We start from the raw sequence: 25,058 nt of genomic DNA, 5'->3' as shown, positions 1-25,058 counted from the left end.
AAAAAGGTGGCAATTGTTCTCAAAGATACCTTCCCAGCATAATGCTGAATCCTGAAGCAACTGTGTGGCAGAGATGTGTCATTCAGGAATCGTGAACACTTGCTCATTCGACTCTCAAAATGCTGATGAGTGGCACATATTTGATTTAGTTTTTCCAGGAATGTGTCATCAGTAACTGTGCCTGGCCTTAGGCATTCTTCATCCAACATGGCCAAGATTCCATTTTGGTTCTAGAATTTAACAAGATAAACACTGTAATATTTACAATCGCATTTAAAACTAAAGCTGAAGAGATTCTTCAAAAGTCATTATAATCTTCATTTAGGTGTTTACATATTGTAAATACAATGGGACTGATTCATTAAGGAAAGTAAGGCAAAAGAAAATTAGTAAGTTTTCTCCTGCACGAAACCATGTTACAATCAGAGGGGTACAAATTAGCTTATTATTTTGCATGTAAGGAAAGTACTGGCTACTTTTTCATGTAGGACAGAAATACTTCATATCTTTATTTTTACACTGACAATTGGAAATTATCTAGGACATGCCCTACCCCAATTATAAACCTGTCCCCACATTTTAAATTTACCTCCCTCTCCAATCAACATGGTTTTGCCAAGGCGAAAAGTTACTGTTTGTTTTCTTTGCTTTACTTTCCATAATGAATCAGGCCCAATGTTGACATTACATGTGGTATGGAGATTTTTTATTTTGAGTACCTTAGTGTAGTAGAGAACATTCTTACAACATGTATAATACAGTATTTAAGGTTTATTGGCTTGTTAAAATGTGTTTTCTTAATTTTGCATTAGAAATAAAATCCCTACAATGTGGACAGCTGTATAAATGATGCTTTGCATATTTATAATACACAAGGCAAAACATACAATAGAATCCATGTTTTACAGACTATTCCACCATAAGACAGTTACACCCATGAACTAACCGTTCTACCACATTACATGTAATATGATGTACTTATACTTACATTCTCAATAAGATCACATATGATGGCATTGTTGAAGTACTCAATATGAGTCCACTCAATTCCCTAAAAAAAATTACAAGGGAAAAGTCAGTTACACTTTGGAAGACATAGACAGGAAATGAAATAGAGGTCAAATATCTGATTACAACTCTATAGGGACATTTTTATGATGCATTCCCCATTCACTAAACTGCCAAATAAATCTCCAAGCACCAATGTTCTCACCATCTGCCTGCTGTGGTGGTTCTTCAACACAATGCACAGCAATGTATTGCACACACTTTTTACACTGAAGTAGTTAATGTCTAATGGGCTCAGAGATGCTGTATCCTTTCATCAACTGCTTGACCAAATTGGGTGCCCTTGAAATACTTCCAGACTCGGTCTCCATTCCATTCCCTGATCTGTGTCAAATTCCCATGCACTTGTATGGAACAGAGCCAGAAACTAAGGCAGTAAGCATTAAGGTCAGTAGTGCGCTGTGTGTATTTCTTGTAGTTATGTTAGATACGCCCCTTGCTCTGGACCTAGATCAAAATCTAGCACCGATTTTTTTTTCTATTATTTTAAACAGGGAAAAAAATGTTCACAAAATTAGGAACAAGTGAGCCCTTTTGTAATGTTGACAAAGTAATACGGTAGGAGAGTTCAAATCAGAAAAAGGCTTTTTGTATTTTAATATGATATATTGCCCCCAACATGGGCGAAATTGCTTTGAATCCCCTATACCCTCAGAGACGTTCTTCGTTAAAATATACCTATGCTAAACATTGTTGTCATGTTTGTTTTTCTTACTTCTTTCATTTTTTCTTTCAATAGTGAACTATGCCCCCTGTGATGTTAGCCCCTGCCCAGGGGTGGAAAACTACACTGCCTGCTCCATAGCAGAGTTGGGGAGGGTCTATCCTCCTGGGGAGGGTCCTTCCACCTGTAGCACTGTTCTGCTCTCCACATGTGTGCAGTAAAGACATTTGCTGAGCGCCCTTGGTTACTTTTGGGTCCGTAGATACAGCACCACCCTGCTGATATGGTCTCTCCAATCTGCCTTTTTGTGAAATGAGTACCATACTTGTATAAGACGAATAGTAGTGCTTTTTAACAGACAGTTAAAGGACAAAAACAATGGCGTTTTTGGGCAAGGTAAGCTTTACAAGCAGAATTAACTTTACAGCAGCAAATAAAATTTATAAGTGGTGCACGCAGCGGCTAGATTTATTTTCCTTGCAAATCGTTCTTCTGCTGAGCCACTGTGTCAGTCTCTACATTGGTTGCCTGTTTTTCAAAGAATCCAATATAAAATTCTTCTACTAACATACAAGGGAGTAAACAAAATTGCACAGACATGTATCTCCTCACTTGTCTCAAAATATCTCCCAACTCGACACCTCCGCTCTGCACACGATCAGCGCCTCTCTTCCACTCTCATAACACCCTCCCATTCCAGGTTCCAGAACTTTTTTGGGCTGCACCCACTTTGTGGAATTCCCTCCCTCGCACAGTAAGACTTTCCTCTAGTCTTCAAACCTTCAACAAGCGCTCTCTGAACCTCCACTTCTTCAGACAAGCTTGTGATATTCCTCAACCAGCATCTTAATCTCCCTAGGTTACCTTGTTACCACCCTCTACACAGCTAACCCAAGAAAACAACCCTCTGACCAACAGTGCTGTGTGACTGATCCAACAGCTTACTCAATACTTGTTACCTTTGCATTCTAGCTGGTCCAATGTGCAATATGATGTAGCACGTGACCTTGTGATTCAAACTCCCTTGTCCCATAGATTATACATGCTCACTTCAACCACTGCATCTATCTCTTAATGTTTTCATTACACACAAAAAAATGTGACTTTATTTCTTCTTTTGATAGTGTCTTGTAATTGGGGAATTTCAACTTGATGCAAACATGTTTAATCTTCCAACATGTATTAGCACTGTTACTTTATATAGAACAAACAAACTATTCTGCTGGATGGAATCTATACCACCATCATAGCACAAGTCATCCCTATTCTGGCACAGCTAATTAATTAAGTTGATGCCATTTAGTCTTCCACTCTGAACAATCCTTGTTAACTCAGTATTATCAGAACATTATTCTAGAAATGGAGGTTAAAGACCCTTTCTTAGCTGAAACAGTTTCCTTTAAGCCATTATTAACAGCTTTCCAGGCATACATCCACTCCAGTCTTAAGCTGCTAATAGAAGCCTGGACATTGTTTCACTTTATCAATGTGCCATCAGTACAAACATTTATGCTTTAAGAGGAAAAAAATTGCAGGAACCCTTTAGGGGAAAAAAAAGGGTTTTGCTGGAGGGCTCCTATCATACATTTGTTATCCAAGTTGGGCAGTTTGACTCTATAGACTCTAGAGATACAAGAGATCCATGTCTTGCTGATTTTTGAGCTGACCCAGCTGCTGAACAAACATCTTCTTAATGAAGTTTCCATCCAGATATTGATGTCCCTCTAAATCACGAGTTGTCGACATTAGCAAAACAAGCAATTTTTATTAAACTTACCACATAAATATTTACTCAGGAACATGTAGTAATTTTTTTGCATTTGTTTATTTTACAATACTACTAAAGTATTAAAGAAATGTTCTACAAATGTGTATGTGGCATTATGTATAGCAAATGGTCTTTATTTTCTCTGTTTAATAGTACATATTCCATCTTGATTACAGTATATCATACTTTATACATTCCAAGGGGTATATTTCCTAAACTGCGGGTTTGAAAAAGTGGACATGTTGCCTATAGCAACCAATCAAAATTTTGCTATGCATCCCATAATATAGGCCATCATAACATTCCCCTTCAAAATTTGTACTAACGCAGACAATTTATATAAAGGTTATGCCCAGTCATATACACATACACACACACACACACACACACACACACACACACACAAACACAAACACTTGGTTCAGGAAGATTCTTTGCACCCATTTTGTTATGCAGGACCTTGACACAGGGATGCAAATTCAAATTTGCATAAGCAAATACATTTCATGTGTATCTGTCTGTATATCACAAACAATGGGTAGTTACTAAGAACTCATTCATATGTAAAAACGGACAGTATACTGGAACTGAAATGGACAAAAGCTCTGAATTGAAAATATAATCCAATTCATATGTGAGTATTTACATTCATTAAGTATTCTGCACCAAAATCCTTATTTCTGATAATTGCATTTAGTGGTATAAAGGAGAGTTCCCATGGAGGCTACAGTGGTAAGAGAAAATGAAATATAATCTATAGTCCAAAAGAACATTAAATATAAAAAGATAACTCTGCTCAAGGACTTTCCACACATTATATGATAAAAACACCAGTGCCCCTGGAATGAAGTCCACTATTGATTTAGATTGTAAGCTTTTGATAAAAAAAGGTCCCCTTTTCTAACTGGATTAATATATTTTTGTAGTGTTATCAATGGTTTTAAAAAAAGATGGTAATAGTCCACTTTACCTCACGTATATATTCTTCCTGTTCCTCCTTCAGGGTCAACTCAATGAAGATCTGCTGTAGCTTCTCATTACAGTAGTTGATGATAAACTGCTCAAAACTGTTCTCCTGTGAATATGTACAATAGGAGTCATTCCATGGCCCCATAAATCAGCACCGAGACATGACAACACCTCATTATTTTTTCAATTTCTTTTACAATTACACCAAATTATAGTCATACCTCCAAACTCCTGAGGATGGACACTCCTTAGGACCCAAACTCCCTGTTCCCATGTCCTTTCAAAATGTCCTCGTTTTGGTCTCTTTTATTCGGCCCTTAAGTGTCGTTTTCCCTCTTAAATATTTAGTAGCATTGAACTTGCATATTATTATTATCATTATTATTATTATTTTACTGCATTGTTGTGCATGCAGCCATGATGATTATTAAAATCATTTGTATCAGAAAGTCTGCCAAAATTCATGAGCCGATACCATGCACACAAATCACAGGGAAAGAAACATGTTGCCTCCTATTGCATTATAAATGCAAAAATGCAAATACATAGCCCAATCTTGTATGTTGATCTTTTAGTTTCTTATTTATTTAAATGGATAAACCTTATTGACAACCACAAAACTTAAATTCCTGTAAAGGATGAGGATGTTTCAAATATGAAGCACTGTTTATTTTGATTTTGAATTGCCTATTACTTTATTACATGGTGTTGCATTTCCTCCTCTATCAATCAAAAACAGTTATAACCACACCCATGTAAACAGTAGCTAAAGGGGTGTGAACAGTGGCCGAAATGAAAATGTAGTGATGGTATGGAAAAAAGTGAAAGGAATTTTATAGTTTTACAATGAAGGTTGTAGGACAAATGGCGGTATGGCATACCACCATATAATCAGTAACTTCATTTGTCACACGAGCGTTATTAAGCTCACGAAACGTTGCATACAGAATCTTCAGACTTTAACTGGTTTAATCTAACATTGGAAGAGTATTCCCCCTTCACTTCAACCTGTCAGCACTGGTGCGATTAAATGCATTTGAATACATGCTTAAAAGTAAATAAAAACAACCCTAGCAAAGTGCCTGTGTAACACCACCCTAAGTAGAGCAGCTATAGTGATACAGGCATGAGATTTGCTCTGGCTCAAAATGGAGAGTAGAGAATTAAAAGGGGAAAAAGAATAGGCAGGTAGTCAGTAGACTGAAAGAAAATACAACATATGTACAGTAATTAGGTCAACATTAAGTGGATATATATTTTTTTGTGGCAGGTATGTTCAGTTTTCTTTGAGTTATGTTTATGAGCCCGTTTTCCACTGGCAAGATGAGAAGGATTTTTGGGGTCTTTCATACATTAGTGTGACAAAGATAAAACTGCTGTGGCTATAAATACATTCCAGTGTATTGAATTAGTTATTTGGGCATGGGGCAAACTATTGGGTATACATTGGACAGTAGAGGAGTTTTAAGGAAAAGATACTCACGGAATCTATTATACACAGGCCATGAAAGAGCAGGCTTTACTTTGCTATTTAAACGCCTTCGTTTAGGTAGGGTGTGTATTTCTTTTTGCAGTTTGTGTTGCAAGAGGAAGAAATGTTACACTTTACTTTGTAACAAATTGGCAGTAACAGGTCATGAAAAGTTTAAATTCTGACCTTAATCTCCCATATTTACATGTTTTTCATGATAAGAATTCATGTTTTGGGTGAATTTCATATATTACATATTCTATAGTACATTTATAAAATAGGAAAAGTAAAGGGGGTTAGGGCGCTCTCGTGTGTGTGTATATATATATATATATATATATATATATATATATATATATATATATATATATCCAGCACCTCTTAAAATATAATATATTACACTGTACTGAGAGGTGGTGATAAATATGTATATATGCGACACGATAAACTAATGATACTAGTATAACTGTTACTATGCAAATATACAGGGTATGTCGGCAGCAATACCAGACATGTATTAGTATCAAGGTCCAATGTTTATAGCTCTCTCGTGTAGAAATGTAGCATTGTTTCCAGCAATGGAATGCAGATAACAGGAGAAGGAAGACTTAATTTTCTTACCCTAGAAATCCCTATTACAGAGGTCCAGAGTTGAACTAAAGCTGAACTCGGGACCTTTCTAGGGTAAGAAAATGAAATATTCCTTCTTGTGTTATCTGCATTCCATTGCTGGGAACAACACTAAATTCCTACAGGAGAGCGCTATAAACATTGGACCTTGATACGAATACTTGTTCGGTATTGCTGCTGACATACCCTGTATATTTGTCTAGTAGCAGTTTTACTAGTATCATTACTTTTTTGTGTCACATATATACATATTTATCACTTGTGATCATTACGCCAAAATCAGTACAGTGTCATAAAATAGGATAAATTTAATAAAGATGAAATGGGTTTGTCGTCAATAAAAAGTGCTTCGATTTGAAAATAATTTATAACATGATCATCCATATAAAGGACAGGCTTTAATGCTAGCCACACATTTCTATTCTGTCACTGAGCCTGAGTGGGCGGTAGATGACAAGATCACTGCTGGCCACACTACAGAAGATCCTGACGTTCTGGCCAATATGCTTGATCAAAATTCAAGCAACACTGCTGTCCATTAACGCTATTGAAAGATGATGCAACACAAGAGCTAATAGTGGTCACCTTCCGACTCTATTTACTAACCATAAGTTGTGATCTTTACAGCAATTGGCCAAGTATTGTATTCAAAAAGTGTTACTAAAGTACATCTCCCTTGATCCTCAACCAGTCACAAGTTCCAAATGTTTACAGAGTATCTGTATTATACAAAAACATCACAAAAGCCAGGAAAGCATATGGCCATTATGAAGGCATGTTTTCCATTTATATATAGCACTCTCCGAATATATGCATAGATGGAGAGTTATTTTAAGCATCTGTACTGATGATTAAAACATAAAAATTGCAGCTCCAAAACGGAACATAACATTCTGTAAGTTATAACTATAGATCTAGCCACTGCAAAACAAAACCATGTACAGAAAAAGACAAGCAGCCTGGGAAACATCTTTCACAGATGTTTCATCAACCAGCAGGAAATATACGATGTATAAGGTATAAAGAAAGAAAGAGCAGAAGTAATACCAAGCACACAGCAGTCCACACACTACATTATTGTTGTATTTGCATTAGAACTGATTCAAGCTGATTTAATTTACACAAAGCATGCAAAGAAACACTCGTTGTAACATGAGTAATACTTACTGAATTCTGGGCAAAAAAAAGTGAGAAACCACAGAAAGTACAGTCAGTTCCAAGATATTAGATATAGTGCAAACTTGTCACAGTACAGATGTAATAGAAAACATTTTCAACACACACAAACTATGCTTTATGTTGGGGAATATTTTTCCAACCAATGAACACAACCAACAATAAGCTATTTTAAACTGATTGTAAGCAACGTAACCATTTTTGAAAATAACATTAAAAGGATTGTATGAAGAACAACAATACACCAAATAATGTTCATTTTTGAAATACAGCAGATTATGGATAAGTCTGGAGTCATAAATAATAGGTTACATTTATACTGTGCAGCTTTATTTTAACACTGCGATTTAGAGTGGAGCTAGTACATGTCAATTCTCAACTCTAAATCTGTCCATGCATTTTAAATGTACCTCCCTGCAACTCAACATGGTATTTCTAAGGTGTAACATTACACCTTCTAGCTTGATTTACTAACAACTATAAATGAGACCAATATTATTAGTCAAATATTCTAAATTACATTACACTACGTAAATTGGCATAGTACGCACTCTGAATCTGCCCCATTGTCTATTATATGTTCTTCTACGTAACGTTATGGGTACAATGCATTATATGAGCAATAGGTACCAGCCTCTTACAAGAATTTGCAGACTGTTATAGCAATAGCTATTGGATTTGCACACAGCTTTCAGTGTATCAAGTCATTCTTCACAAGATGAGGCTACATTAGAGAACCACTAACTTAAAGCAAAGGTAAGCAACAGTATACTTGCCATATCTGAATTTAAATTTGAGAATAAAGAAGCAGAGGTAAGACAGTGAATACAGCTTTGTATATACCATTATACATATAGTAATGTAAACAAAACAGATTTCAATGGCCAACTACCTGTTCTCCCCTTTGAATAGACAAATTAGAGAGTGTGAATTCTTGAGGTTAGAGCAAGAACATCTGTCTAGTCTCCCATTAACTGTGTTCTAAAAGTTCACAGTGAAAAATTAATCATCCAAACATTGATGCATACTCAGAATGTAAGAGAAAACACCAAATACAGTGGATATTCTTGCACAATAATGTTGTTGAGAATATTTATTTTTTTTACAATTTTGTCCATCACTTCTTTCAGGGACACTTTGCCGCCCTGAGATCCTACATCTGGCACGCTATGAATCTTCTCAAATTGACAGGGGATGTCTCTTGGCACCCCATCCCCATGGAACTGGTGTAGACTCGGTAAGCACACATTTGTCCAGGGATGAGAGGATCTCAGGGAGGCAACATAAAGTTCTTTTGGAGTCCATTTTATCCTTAAGCACAATAATTTTTGTTAACACTTATCATTTACAGACACTGTGGAAGGCCATGGGCATTAGGTGTGTTCCAAGCTTTGCCAAACTTCACATGGGCAAATTTGAGGAAGAACATATATAGAGTGGCCCATATGGGGAAATCCTAGTGCTCTATGGCCATCATATAGGTGGTGTATTAATTACTTGGGATGAGGGTCATACTTTATCACTGGATTTCGTTTCCCATCTTAATTCAAAACAATTATAATTTAAGGTGACTTCTGACTAGAGATGTTTACTGACCCCCGTGTTTTGGTTTTGGATCTGGATTAACTTCGTGGGTTTTTTTGTTTTTTTTTATAGTGGTCTACCATGAAGAGAGGCATAAACGCAAAAAGGACTTTGTTCTTGAAACCAAAATCCTAAGACCCATTCACCTGGACAATTCTTGCGCTTACCAGCACTCAGTAGGTTGTGGCCTCATCGCTCAATTGATTTCATTGTAGAGCTAGTTCAATCCAATAGTTATACCACTATTTGGGTAGTAGTGGACAGGTTCGGCAAGACTTTGTATCTTTCATGGGGCTGCCTTCATCAACATATATTAACTTATATAGTGCCACTAATTCTGCAGTGCTGTACAGAGAACTCATTCACATCAGTCCCTGCCTTCTGCCAAGACCCTAGCGTCACCTTTTGTACAACATATTGTGAGATCACATGGCATTCCCGAAAACTCTGACAGGGTTCACAATTTATCTCAATATCCTGGAACAAATTTTATAGTAACTTGGGTACTGATTTTTAATCTTTCAACTGCTTATTAACCTAAAACCCAATCCGAATGGGTGAACTGGTTTTAGAGCAGTACCAAAGATGCTCCGTTTCCAAAGTTCATAATAATTGATCGTTGTTTCTGCTGGAATTTGCAAACAATAATTCTTCCCATGTATCCACAGATGGTTCCCTTTTTACGGTGTCTATATATTGCATCCCAAGTCTTATTATTTTTCTGTATTTCAGCCTTCAATTGAGGCATGTCTGACTACCTTGATATACTCTATATGGACAAAAGTATTTGGAGGCTTGACAATTACACATGGACTGTAATGACATTGTATTCAAATACATATACTTTAAAATGGAGTTGGTCCCCCTTTTACAGCGATAAATGCTTCCACTCTTCTTGGAAAGCTTTCCACAAGATGTTGGAGTGTTTCTGTGGAAATTTGTGCCCATTCATTCTGTAGAGCATTTATGAGGTCAGGCACTGATGTTGGACAAGAAGGCCTGACTCACAATCTCAGTTCCAGTTCATCCCAAAGGTGTTTGGTACCGTTGAGGTCAGGGCTCTGTGTGGGCCAATTAAGGCTCTTCCACACCGAACTCATCAAACCATGTCTTTATAGTCCTTGCTTTGTGCACTGGGACACAGTCATGTTGGAATACAAAAGGACCTTAGCCAAACTGTTGCCACAAAGTTGGAAGCAAAGCTTGTCCAAAATGACTTGGTATGCTAAAGCATTAACATTTCCCTTTACTGGAGATTAGAGGCCTAGCTCAAATCCTGAAAATGGCCCCATGCCATTATCCCTCCTCCACCAAACTTCACAGTTGGCATAATGCAGTTAATGTTCTCCCGGCATCGGCCAAACCCAGACTCGCCCATCTGAATGCCAAACAGAGATGCATGATTCGCCACTCAACAGAACACGTTTCCACAGCTCCATAGTCCAGTGTTGGTGTGCTTTACACCACTCCACCCAACGCTTGGCATTGGTCTTGGTGATGTGAAGCTTGCATGCAGCTGCTCGGCCATGGAAACCAATTCCATTAAGCTCCAGTCACAGAGTTTCAGTGCTTACATTAATGTCAGTGGAAGTTCGGAACTCTTCAGCTATGGAATTAGCAGAGCATTGGTGACTTTTACACACCATGCGCCTTAGCAGTCGTTGACCCTGGTCTGTGATTTTACGTGGTCTTCTGCTTTGTGGCCAAGATGCTGTTGTTCCTAAACGCTTCCCCTTTCTAATAATATTACTTACAGTTGATCGTGGAATAACCAGTAGGGATGAAATTTCATGAACAATCTTGCAAAGGTGGCATTCTATCACAGTACCATACTTGAAGTCACTGAGCTCTTCCTAATCACGCTTGAAGTCACTGAGCTCTTCCCTATCACAAATGTTTACAAAAGGAGACAGCAAGACTAGGTGCTTGACTTTATACACCTCTGGCAACAGGTCTGATCAAAACATCTCAATTCAATAATTAACAGATATGACAAATGTGTTTGGCCACAAAGTATATGAAGTCCAATTGGGGGGTGGGGGGGAAACCCCAAACAGACATAATTGATTCATGCTGCTTTCCAGTCAAAGTAATTTTAGGCTCTTCACTGCAGACATTGTAATCCTAAAGTAAGTGACAGATTATGGTTGACAGCAAGTAATATTAAATTACATCAACCATCACAGAAGTTGGGACCCAGATTTAATGGACATTATACAATTATTTAAAAAAAGAATCTGCTCTCCTCCAATTTGACTTAACCATTTGTATGAAGTTCCCTATAATTTTCCACAGATCTTTGCTTAATCCTGTATTTCAGTGTAGGTTTTTTTAGGAAGCGACCTTTCAGATCTCCTCCAGTCATGATTGAGGAGAAACCAAAATATGTTATCGAAAAGATCTCTTAGACTCTAAATGGTCTTGTGGCCAGTTCTATTTCGTACTTCGAAGGGATATGGCCCTGAAGAAAGATCACAAGATTCTTCCAACAAGCCTCATGCGCAAATATTGAAAGAATCCCTTCATAGACGTTTTCCTGAGAAACCTCTTTTTAGGGGTCTCTTAAATCATCCTCAGGGGATGTACTGTTAAGAACGAAGGGTGAAATGCACTAGGACAACAGCTGCTTTCCTCTGCTTGGCTCCCTGATTTTAAAATGGCATGGAGTTCTGGCTGCCCATGTCCATCATAGGTGCTTTGCCCTTGCACTCCCGTTTAGTGCCTTTTTTTCAAATCCTGTTACTGTACCTGGAATACTGACCACACTGTCTGCCGTCAGCTCCGAGCCTGTGCCTGGATTATCAACCACTCTATGTTTGCTTCCAGCCCAGGATTTTGCTCTTCGAATCATCAGTCCAGAACCTCTTCCTGGTTATCACTGCATCTCGATAAACTTGAGAGTATCTTTTGTAGTTATTTTTCCTGTATTTGTCTCCCTATATTATATACACGCTTTATGCCAAAAACTCCTACACAGGATAAAATTCTACTACCACGTGCTCAAATAATGGTGACAATGGAGTATCAGGGTTCACAATGTGTGCTGAAGAATGACATTCATAATTTTATACACATCATTGTGAATTCTCATAACCAGACAATACATTTGAAAATCTCTGTCTGCACTTTGCATGTACTATTATCAGAGCTGCACATATCTGTTTTATATTGTTGGTAGATCTTTAGTATATACAGTTTTTAATTACAAATATGGAGTTCTACGTTCAGATTTTAGTAACTATTAGTGGGTACAGTGTGGGACCTATAGTACTTAATTTAAGTCATGAACTAAGTTTGCAAGCAAGTGATTTTTTTTTTAGCGTAATCACATAAGTAATGTGCCTAGATCCTATTAGTCAGTCATAGTCTATGACCTGAACAAGATTTGTCTGTATTGACTTATCTAAAGAATTGGCTTGTTTTTTTTTTTCATTTTACTTATCCTAAGTGATAGTGTTATATACTACGTATCATTCCATCTACTCGTTTTCAATATTTTGAACTCTGTGAAAGTGCATATGTTTCTATTTCTGTACATGAACTTATGAGCAAAATACAACTTTAGGTTAAGTGATAAGAGGAAGTAAGCACCTGGATAAACTATTAAATAAGGAATGTTTCACATACACGTTTTACAAACTGTAATGTTGTTATGTGCGTATTGTCGCTAACCAATAACGATTGTCGAACCTCGATTTGTGTTTCCAACGCACAAAGATTTATTCGCAATAAGTGGAAAAAATATGCTCAAGCGAAGTAATAGTAAATACAGCCGTTACTTATCGCAGGCGCTCTGGATCCAGTGCAGTCATTCAATCCTGAAGTCTGGGGACAAGAAGTCTGCACTCTGGATCACAAGCTGCTGCTTATATACACAATCAAATACAGTAATACAATGAAGATGGTATGGCTTGCATCTATTGGTCCGGGTCTCAGGAATGTCCAAGGGGTCGTCAATCATTGGCTGGTTCATCCTAAGGAATCCAAAGGAGGGGGTCATCTCTGCAGGGGGTATGCTCTGCTCTTCCCGCCAGAATTCCTTAGTCTTAAGTGGTTCATAATTCCCTATCATTCATAACTTGCGTATGCACTCTGCGATTCCCTCGCAGAGCGCACCAAACAGTAGGATATGTAACAAGGTTTATTATGATACCACTCATGATGTTATTCCTTTAACCCGTTCTGTGTATTTCACTAATATGCATGTAACTCTGATATAACATATAAATACTACTATATTTCGACATAACTGACTATGTGTTGCAAATACCAATAATGTGTACTATTTTATAAGTATGCGTGTTTGTGCGAATGTATGGTAAAAGACCAATTACTGTTGCTGCCACGTGTAGTGGATGCGTACGCCCTTTCACGCCGTAGCGTGCCCTTGTACGTCATAGCGTACCGTACGCATCTTTTCAGACAAAGACAACCAAGTTTGCTAGACTTTAATTGAAATGACTTTATCCAATTTACTGACTTCGACAATGTGTACGGTGACCACCATATGATAATGCAAACTTTCCAGAGTCTCTGCCCAGACCCATAGTTTTTTGCATTAAGGTACCATTTCCTATAAGCACTGCGACTATTATAAGCGACTCAGATCATGACTGGTTGCTATGCGGAATATTAGCTCCTAATTATACAGTCAGGCTTTTCATGTAAGAGTTCCTTAGGGTATATCTGCCAATTTATTATTTCTTGTTCTCTGTATCTAACCAACGCTGTGATTTTGATATGCTGTTTATAGGATTAAAATATAAATTCATATACTTTTGTAATACATAATTTCTATTTATTCTAAGGATAGAGTAAAAAAGTTATACATTTTAGGTTTCTGGGTTTTTTTGCCAATTCTTTATAGCATAAAACCTGCAATCAGATACTGCAGGTTTTTTTTTTTTACCCGATTATCGTGCCAATGATGGCCGTTAGGGGATTTCTCCCGATGCGATATAGATAACGATTTTACCAATGATTAAAAAGTCCCGATCAGCATGCTGATTCATGTGTACACACTATACCCGTTTTATAAGACTTACTCTCAGATCTGTGCTCTTCATCTGTCATAACCATTGGCTGAACAGATTGTGACTCTGTAAACTCTATCATTAGCAGCTATTTATATAGCGCCACTAATTCCACAGCGCTGTACAGAGAACTCACTCGTATCAGTCCCTGCCCCATTGGAGCTTACAGTCTAAATTCCCTAACATACACACAGGCTGAGAATGACTAATGGAGATTAACGTCAATTTCATAGCAGCTAAATAACCTACTATGTTTTTGGAGTTTTAGGAAATTTGCCTACACTGCTGGTTGTGAGTGCATACACACTGCAGAATTTGCCCGATATGGTTTCATCATTTATAGAGAGATTTACTTAAACCTTCATTTTCAAAAAACTCATTAGGCTAGTAAATTATTTAGTTAAAATGTTGATTGCTTTCCTGAAAAGCACTATGTAAGAGCAGAAACAGAAAAATGTCGGCCACAAAAAACAAAAACAGCCAATGAAAATTTAAAAAAAAATAATAAAAAAAAAAAAAAAAAAAGGGATGCCAGATGAGTCAGCTCCAATATGCTTTGGAGTTTACTGTCTAGAGGAGAGCAGGATGGGGAGAACTTTGGAATCTCTCATATGAGTGAAAAGACAGTCTCTGCCGCAGTCTATTTTACACAAAAGACATTGTATAGCAGTCAAATTAGATTAGCATAGATGACAGATTCTGACATGTATCCTAACCTAATTTGCCAAAGCAAAGTACAATAAATTTCTTACATAATTTGTTGTTGTTCTTCGTGCTTACTCTTGATAACCTGACAACAGTTTACACAACTCTTCTTAAATTAGCTTGTACACATGCATCTTGTGAAAGTGTTTTTTTAAAGCTTAATATAGTAATAAAAAAAAACAACTAATATTTGGAGAGGAACTTTTAGAATAATTTCTGCTGCCTCACATTGACATCACAGGGTCTTCCATATTTAGACAATTGAATTTATACATTTGGACATTCATATATCCTCATCCAAAAATTGCTCCTCTACCAGATTGCTGTAACCTACGGTGCTTCAACAATACCTCTCAAGACAATGAAAGAGGTAGTAAATGCAGGTATTCTACTATTGGCACATAGTGCATGCATGAAAATAATCAAAAACAACGACTATCAAGGGACTTTATTTATATTGTTTGTATTGCAAATGTTTCTCAGCACTAAACCAAATTAAAATACGTTCCTAACTGTGAGTAAAGTGATTGCTAATTTATATATTGTAATTCATTGGCTGATATTTTTAGTTATTAATAAAATATTTATAATTTTTCTATTCATTCATGTGTGTGTATCGGTTTAAAAAAAGTTTTTGGTTGTTTTTTATTTCTTTAAAAAAAAAAAAAAAAAAAAAAAAGGTATTAAAGCTTAATACATCATGTACAATCACAGATATATTCAAACATGTAACAATGCAAAATATCATCTCTCTAGTGATAAAACAAGTTTTGTTAGAACAACAATAAAGAGACCATGAAAAAGTAACATAATCTGCACTTTTACAGTTTGCCCAGAGGGGTAGGTGGACAATTGTAATGACCTCAGAACAATTAAGAGTAAAATGGAGGGTCTCCTGCTCTCACTGTAAGTTCATACCAGGACGTGTGACTAATGCACCCTTGTATCTGATCTTGTAAGTGATTGGGGAGAATATTAATGTAACTCCTCCACATCTCAAAGAAGCTTTTCCGATAGTTGCTCTTTTGGAAACAAAGTTTCTGCCCAATTCAGTTGAAATAATTAGAACATTATCTCCTTATATAGAGAAAATTATGGGGGGGGGGGGGTTTACTCTGTTTTGGAAAAGAGGTTTTTTTTGGCAGCTGCATTAGGGGCTAAAAGGATCTTTCTTCCACCTTTTGTAATGCTCTGCTCCTGCGGGAAATCCCCCAGCACTGCCCACTCAGGAGGGAATGGACATAGCTAACCGAATAGGATAGTGTGACTGTTTTTACTTTTACCCAAAAATGTCTAATGATTGGGCAATCATTGTGGAAGGAAGTGGAGGAGGACTGCCTGATTCTGGTTACATTTACAACTATGGGAGGGTGAAAAGCCCATGAGGAATCCATTGAGTGGTGTTAAATAAGTTTTATGCAATATATTTAACAGCGAGTACATGTAACAAGTTATTTTTAGACGCCTATAGCAGATTGTAATTATGTTGTAAGAGATGGGAAGTGGGAAAGCCACTGATAAATACCCAAGGTGATTGCAGAATGATCAACTACTTCCCTGAGAAAGTTACAATGATGAGCAATAGCTCTGTATGTAGGAGGGGGCTGGAGGAGCAATTGGTCCAAAGGATTTTGCCAATCATGTCCATAGAATGTTCATACGACATTACGGATATAATAATGGGCCTGCAAAAAAACACGATAAAGGTAGGAACTTAAGCTTTCATATTTCTCCAAACCCTGGTTATTTATTGTTTAACATACATTTAATCCCTATCCCATTTGTTAAGCACTGGTCTCACCCTCCATGGGTTGGCTACATATTCTCAAAATGGATGACCATGCCCCTCCACAGGATAGCTATGGCCTGCAGCAGCATTCCTGGGCCTCTGCCATTGGTTTATACTGTGGTCCCTTAATTCCCCAGTAAACAGGTCTTCTCTACAAGCCTACTTACATTTTATATTTAAACAGATCCCTATTTACGTCTGTTTATTAAGTATTGGGCTTAATAAAACTCCTAATGATACCTCCTGTCACATGGACAGTACCAATTCTCTGCTCAAATCTCCTCATCCCACTTTCCCTCAAAACAGTCTCCCTTGGGGCATTTATAAATAGATCTGTATATATATATATATATATATATATATATATATATATATATATATATATATATATATATATATATAAATATAAATATATATATATATAAAAACTCAGATTTGATTCTTAAATACAAAGCAATACAACACACTGTATATTTACAGCATGTACATTCTGTGGTAGCCATCATTCAAACAGATCAATATGTCTACTATAAATCAGATGAAGATAATCTTTCTGGACAATCTGTCATGTCTGGGAGTATTCAATAAATAATAATTTGTTGTCACAAATATAAAAGGTCTAATGTCAAGCAATATAAAATGAAGATTGTCAGCATTATAAATAACTCTGTTGGAATGCTGTAATTAAAAAATAAGCCAAAAAGGAAGTCAACAGTGAAATAAAAAAAAGGTTGTTGATGTTCAAAAATAATCCTTGAAGCACTGCTGCCTAACCAAAGCAATTGTGGGAAAATTAAAAAGATATGTGAAATATCCGAGGCCTTGCCCTCCCCAGCCCTTGCACAGCTTGTTTCCATGATGTGCTGCTGGTTCTAATGTTAGAAACATTTGTTTACAAAGCACTGAAGGGAAGCAAACATCAGGACAGAACAATTGGATGTTTTTCACAAATACACATTATCATGTATCTGTCAAAGTAATAAAACATATGTGAGTATCTATAAATGAAGCCAGCCTTCCCATGTTGACTTCATTCCAGCTTAACACCATTTCCCAGTTTCAGTTACCATGTCGGTTTGCTAGTTGTCTCCATGGTGCAGATGTTGCTATATAATAATGGGCTAGCCCAGCCTCTTCAAAGGCAATAGGTCTATGTTGGGAAGTGTGGACATCATATAAGAATGTTCATATTAATATAAATTTCTAATAGAAAGTTTGGAATATACTTTTGCTGGGATGATAAATTCTACAGTTTGACAATGGACTTGACTGTTAAGCAGATGCCTTCCTAGGTGCACTATAACGTTACATCATTAGCGGTTATGGGAGCACAGGGCCAAATAAAAGGTTTAAAGTCTAAGGTACATAAAATGTTTGAAACTATATCCAAAAGGAATTTAAAAAGGTAATCACTGCTGAAAGCAGTTAATAAAAATAGCAATTTGCTTACATAAATAACAATATGTTAAAGTGAATTAGTAGAAAAGCCCCATTACAACCACTAATAGGTGTCAACATCTAAAAAAGAAACACATTTGTGTATAGTGGTTTTATTCCCAGAGAATAATATGTGAACCGAAGCTGTATCCTAGTATTACATCAAACAATCTACTGTTATCTCCCTTGCTCAGCACAGCTAAAGAATGTTTTCTGCTGACATAAGCCGGCTGCCTCCACTTCACCCTACACACATTCATTTCATCAAGTATGCACACGCAGCTAGTTCAAGCAGGACTCCAGCCAGACCTCAGTCACAGTGTCTAACGGATTGGAAAGGGCTGTTTGAAGGGTATAAAATTGTAATTATCAGAATATAGCTAAAATTGCAGACCGAGGCTGAATCTCATTGCAAAATATATTTTCACAGCCTTTAAAAATTCTTTATTACCAGATGATGATGTACAAAATTAGAATTCTTAAGAGGCCATGAATTAAGAAAAATATAGCACACCATGCTATTTATTTACCACATCTCAATGTGCAAAGCCACTGCCACAACGGACGAATACCAACATGTGGAATTGTTTTCATTGATGGACTGCAGTTTACACAGCTGCATAGTAATACAAAAAGGATCACATGTAAAATAAAAATGTCCACAAATATATAGACAAAGATATCCTCTGTTCCCTCTTTAAAGGTAGACCGGCCCTTACTTCCCAGATCTGTAAAGAGGCAACTGATGTGCAGCACACTCTTGGATCATACAGTATACACTGCCATTATAGGAAACAGAAGAATATTATATCCCTGGTACTAACCTTGTGAACCTCTGTCATACCCAGACATAGGCAGCAACTATTCCAATCCAGTGGCCTTGAAGGCTAGGGCGGCACTATTACGTGCATGTGATGTATACAGGTTAGAGAAGCAGACATTGAAGGAATGTCTACACAAAAAACACTATGGCTGACCTAATTTAGTTTTTATAGAAAAGATTGTTCAGTAAGTCTCAAGAAGGAGGAGGCTGATCAGCTCTCAGTAGTAGTAGCAGATACAAGGATGGTGGGCAAACGAAGATATTCCCTGTGAGCCACATAGATCCAGGGGTGGGCGTCAAATCCCAGGACTCCTAAACACTTTGCTTGGCAGAAATCAACCTCTTCTACACACAGACAATAAATAGTAGCTATGTCTACTAGTGTACTACTGTAATAAGGATTATTATTATATATTGCACTATACACAAACATTCCACTTAGGGGAATCCATATATTCTTGGCTTAGACTTGGTTCTATAAGAACTTCCAATGTAAATTCCTTGTTCTTCCTCTTACACAGCACACCACAGTCATCGTTCACTTTACCAAAAAGTCCACAATGTGCATCTCCCTCTCAAAAAAGACAATGTTGCTGACACTTCTTGTCTGATGTCTTAACTCTAAAATCAGTGTCAACCTAACAGGGAGGAGTAAACAGTAGAAGACATCCACTATGAAAGGAAGTGGGAGCTATACACACATTCTTCATTCCCAGGGTCAGTGGTCAAAGAGGGATGGTACATGGTGGTATGCCATGCGGCCACTTCTATTACTTTGATTGTGAAACTAGCAAATTCCATTCACCTACAATTTCTATACCACCCTAAATTTCCACTTCAACCACTGCCCTGGGTTAGAAGTATAAAAATTAACTTCTATTCGTAAATGCCACTAAGTCACATAAGCATAATTGAAAATAAGTATTGAATATCAAAATATTAACCATACAGCGAAATCACAGGCAAATCCCATTCTTTGAAAATCTACATGTAGTAGTCATTCCACCATGTGTGTAGCTACTAACCAAATATGGTTTAGATGTCAATAATTAAACACAAGTACAGTTTAGGAACTGAGTGCAAAACAAAAGCATTACCATAATAGCAGATATGTGGCAAAAATAAATGAAAAAAAATAATGCATCATAAATAGTAATAAATGAGGAAGGGTGAGAGGCGCAACTTTTAATTTTCATTATTTGGTTGAAACAACAAGAATATAAATGTAAAAATATAAAAATGTATTGCTCATTCAATAAACAGGATTGTGACGAATCTGTGAAAATTATAGAAAAGGAAAGATTCAAGAGTATTTCTACAGGAGTGTATTATACTGAAAATAGGTGAGAAGCCATTCTTCCAGTAGATTGAAACTATACACAACTATAGTTTTTATCCTTTATGTCATGGTCCACCCTGCGTCGAGGGACAAGGGTAACAGACCTCAACCTAACATTTTGATCAACTATTAACAGTAGCAACAAGACTTAAGTGTGTGAGCAGCTTCTCTAGGTCGATAAAGCCAGTGGTAATATATAGGACCAAAATTAGCTGTGTGATCTTGCCCTTAAAACAATGTTTAAAAGATGTGTGTAGTAATAATACCCGATTCAATATTTCAGATTGACATGAAACGTTCCTGAACAGAATTAACGGGCCTTCCCCAAGTGTAATAATTCAGCAACGTTATTACTGTTAATAATGCAAGATTAGTATGATTGCTGGGAAGAAACATGAGGCAAATTACTGTAAAATTTACAGCAATAGGAAGAACATATAGAAAATTGCCTTGCTGAGGACTTATGAAATATAAAAGGGACATAAAAACTACTGTAAAAATTGTGTATGGAGCATAAATATTATAAATAATGAACACATCCATCATGGGTTGTTTCTATTTATGTTTACACAAACCGTACCTTATTTTGCAGATATGCAAAATTGACTGTTCCTCCCGATGTGAGAAATACTGCACAGCCAGAGGAGGGCAGCATGACTGCTGCACCAGGAGACACACAGTTCACCTTATCATTTGTTCCAGTAAATAGTAATAGTGCAACACTTAATAATCTCTTTCACACATGAATATATTTTTAACCAACAAATACAGATGCAATATAAATAGGGTTACTAAAACTCAGACTTGTTCATAGGCAAAGAAAGGGTTTGATTATTTGAACTTTTTGCAGACATAGAATATTTGGTGGGAAAACACTTTAATACAAAATATAATGAATCATCGATTACTTGTAGCATATTACCAAATCCAAGCAAAAAAAAAAAAAAAGTGCTTACCTCAAATATTTCAAAACCATAAATGTCCAGGACTCCCATAACCTTCTTTCTTACTTTAGTTTGTGCCTAAGGAAATAAAAAAAATAGTATATTTATTATTGTCTATCTAACTTATTACCACAGCAGCACACTTAATCTGTGTCTACATCTACCTTAAAACTGTTTCTAGAATGGAACAAGTGGGGTCTGGCAGTGGTACAGAAAGAGGCCCCACTGCAAAATCTGAGCCAGGTCCCCCTGAAGGTGCGGAAGAACCAGTGTCCAATTTATAAATGTTAAAGATGTTTTAGTTCAGAATTCATACCAGTGTGCTGTGTAGGGATATCACTGCACTCTGAATTAGTAAGCTTACAACTGGTCAATAGGTCACGCTAGTACACATGCCGTCAGAAAGGGGTTAAGCCCCTATCCCCCACCCAAAAAAAGGCAACCCTTAGTATACTGAAGTCACAGCAGGACCTCAGACCCTCTTGGGTCCAAAGCGGTTGCTATCACTACTAGTTTTGTTACAATTTATTGCCCACAGTGGAGAGTAAAATAGTTTATTATCTGTAGAACAGATTTATAATCTGACATGAGTGATCTTCGTATCATTCTAAATACCCATCCCAATATCTTTTTCAAAGAAACAAGTTTCAAGGCTGTATTTTAGCAACAGTTGTAGTATAAATTGTTGGCAATTTCTAAATGCAGGTACTTAGTGATGTGAATACATGTGTACAGTACATTCTGAAAACTAGCAGAAAATGATGGTTCTCAAACCGCCATACATTGGATCAAAACCACAGGATCTATTATCCTATGGTTTAGAGGCTGAAAACACGTCTGATGTGTTGTGGTTTGCAAGCCCCCTAAATTGTATTCGGGCAGCTGATCAGAAGTGGTCTCTCAACTGTCTACTTGTGTTAGACAGGTGCTCCTCTGGAGCTTTCCATTCAATCAATATGGTGGGTTTTTTTATCACATATATCCATCTTTACTTTGGGTAACGTGGGACCAAGAAGGGAAGAAGATTTTAGCAAAGTATATATTAGGGAGGCACCATTTAATTAAAAATGATGGGGCCCTTAATGTATTAGGCGGGAATAGTAATTTATTGTTTTATACCAAGGGGCATTAAATAATATGTTGTAAAACTAGAGGCACAATCATTTTTTACAAACTACTGGGGGCACTATTATTTTTCTAATACTATGGGGGAATTATCTTTGCTTTAATATACAACTTATTAATTAAGGCAGCAATAGTAATGTATTTATTTTTTATAATCAGGGGGCATTAATATATATATTTTTTTTTAATACTACGGGTGTACTTTTATTGCTTTAATATACTAGAAGGGGACTATTATTTATCTACTGCAGCAAGACTTGTAGTTCATTCTCTTATGGCAAGAGCACATGTTCATGTTGACACTTCTAGAGGCAAAAGAGTGTGCACTATATTTTGAGTGTATTACCCTGGTACCCACTGGCCACTGCTACCAGGAGAAGTTCAGCACTACTCAGCAGTGGTCCGGTACTCTCTAGGTGTGTAGTCTCCATAATTTTTTCAGGCCCCATTCTAGAGGACCAGTACCAATGAGGAGTAGTCTGGGCTTTGAGAAAACTTAAAGTAGATTTATTTAAAATGTAAGCTGTTTGACTTATTTCGACTGTCAGAAGCACAGCTTACTGTCCATGTATAAAAATCAGAATTGTGGTTTTAAACCTTGCAGTTTAAAATAATGTGTTTAATTGGGCGGCTTAGCCTTTAGTAAATCACATGGTATACATCAAAGCCTTTTAAAACCTGCAGTTTGATCAAACCACAGGTTAGTAATCTTCACCTATGTGACAGCATAAACATTTCTTACCCAGACATTCAATGTTGCTATTATGTACTATTAAGAAACAGTGTTAGCATTAGGAGGTATTAACAACAGGACAAGGCAGGTTTATTAAATTATGGCGCACACCGTGACTAAATGTTTTGTAACAATACAATGTCTAAATTTTCAATATATTTGAACTATTTTGTGAAACAGTGAAAAGAGCACATATACAGTACCTTAATACTCTCATTTATTCGGTTGACAAGCCAGGAAAAAAGTCTGCTGTACATGTTTTTAGCCAGTGCATCACGTGCATAATATGCCTGGATGAAAAATATAGCAGAAGGAACTTTAGAAAAGAGCACAGAAAACTATGTGATTATACATTTATGTCTTCCTATGCATTCACATACCTGCACACTTAATAGCATCATTGCAGTCCAATATTAGGGCAATCCACAAGAAAACTGTGTGACTATAGATTTATGTCTTTCTATGTAAACAGTCACATACCTGCAATATACACTGTCTCTAATTGGATATAACCTATCTGGTGGTGCAACTCCCACCATGACAGCACATACGGCTGTAGGGGAGGGGGGACAGCGATGTAAGGGCCAACTGCTCTGGAGGCTTCCGCTCCTCTGGCACTGTGCGGTGGATGCCATTTGGGCTTTTCGCTACACTGCAATTGGATTTCTATCCACTATGTTTGGGCAGTTCCATTTCAGATCAGTGCACAATTGTATGTCTCTGGGTCCATGCACCTCAACCATCTCAAACAGTTCTAATTTTGTTCGTATCCAGCCACACACACTCGCCCTCACAAAGACTCATACATTGGGGCATATTCAATTAGCCACATTGTTCTTTAGAACAACGTCCTGAGCATTATTACCGTAAGTACGGTAATTTCTCAGCTGAATTTTGCTCTCAGCTCTATAAGCCGTGAGAATAAAATCAACAGATCGTTTCTGTCAAATCCCAGGGCCTTGTTTTTCTGAAGAACAACGCAGACAATGGAATCTGCCCCCAAGTGTAATTATAACACACACTTTTGCTTGTAATAAATACTGAAATAAATACATTTCAATGGTAAATAACTAACCTGGGCAACGTTGAGGGTGGTCGAGACCTTTTCTTGCTTGGCTTCCACTGTCCGGAAACTGAAAGCCCGTTCTAGCACACCTTGATCAATGCCTGTGAGCTCACATATTTCCTTCAGCTCTGCAAGTCATTTATGTTTATAAATAAATGAATGACAAATCATGTTAGCAAGAACAAAAGTTTGCTCCTAACAAATGAGAATAATATTTAAATCTAAATAACAAAATGAGAAGATTCCAACTTAAACTTTGGATGTGTTTATTCTATAGAACAAGATTTCTCAAATCTGTCCCTTATATGTTACATCATCTAAGTTTCATGTAGCACATAACATTGAATGAATGAATGAATGAGGTAGAAAATGATCATAAGTAGGCTTGGGATAGAAGTATACTTTCAGTCAGACCAAAATTATACAAATAGTTTCCTGCATGGAGGTTTCACCTCAATTTTTAGTTATCCATACACTCAGTAAAACATGCCATAACGTCACCATTATTAGCAATTCTCATGAACAGAGATTTACAAATATATACAGTATGTAGCCAGAGGAATTGTATATTAAGTCAATGCAGTGTTTTATTCTGTACCAATAGTTGACTGCCCAAGTCACATTGTTTAGGGCAAGCTCAATTCCATTAGTCAAGATCATCTTAATGTTATTTAAAGTTGAATACAGAACACTACCCTGTACTAAAATGTATACAACATTATAAAATAAAATAA

The 25,058-nt window shown here is 36.8% G+C and overlaps 1 protein-coding gene across 3 annotated transcripts in view; it reads right to left on the bottom strand.

The window, feature by feature from the left end:
• MYO1B (myosin IB) overlaps nt 1–25,058 on the bottom strand; it is a 172,366-nt gene that overhangs the window by 53,352 nt on the left and 93,956 nt on the right. For all 3 annotated transcript variants that reach the window (XM_075179930.1, XM_075179931.1, XM_075179932.1), the window contains exons 11-16: nt 24,334–24,452; nt 23,462–23,548; nt 21,413–21,478; nt 4,471–4,575; nt 989–1,051; nt 30–230 (exon numbers count right to left, since the gene is read on the bottom strand). In XM_075179930.1, coding sequence (XP_075036031.1) covers nt 30–230; nt 989–1,051; nt 4,471–4,575; nt 21,413–21,478; nt 23,462–23,548; nt 24,334–24,452 — 641 coding nt within the window. The remainder of the gene's footprint in view (nt 1–29; nt 231–988; nt 1,052–4,470; nt 4,576–21,412; nt 21,479–23,461; nt 23,549–24,333; nt 24,453–25,058) is intronic.

The sequence above is a fragment of the Mixophyes fleayi genome, chromosome 7 (assembly GCF_038048845.1).
Source record: "Mixophyes fleayi isolate aMixFle1 chromosome 7, aMixFle1.hap1, whole genome shotgun sequence".
NCBI lineage: Eukaryota > Metazoa > Chordata > Amphibia > Anura > Limnodynastidae > Mixophyes > Mixophyes fleayi.
This window is presented reverse-complemented; position numbering and strand designations above follow the sequence as displayed.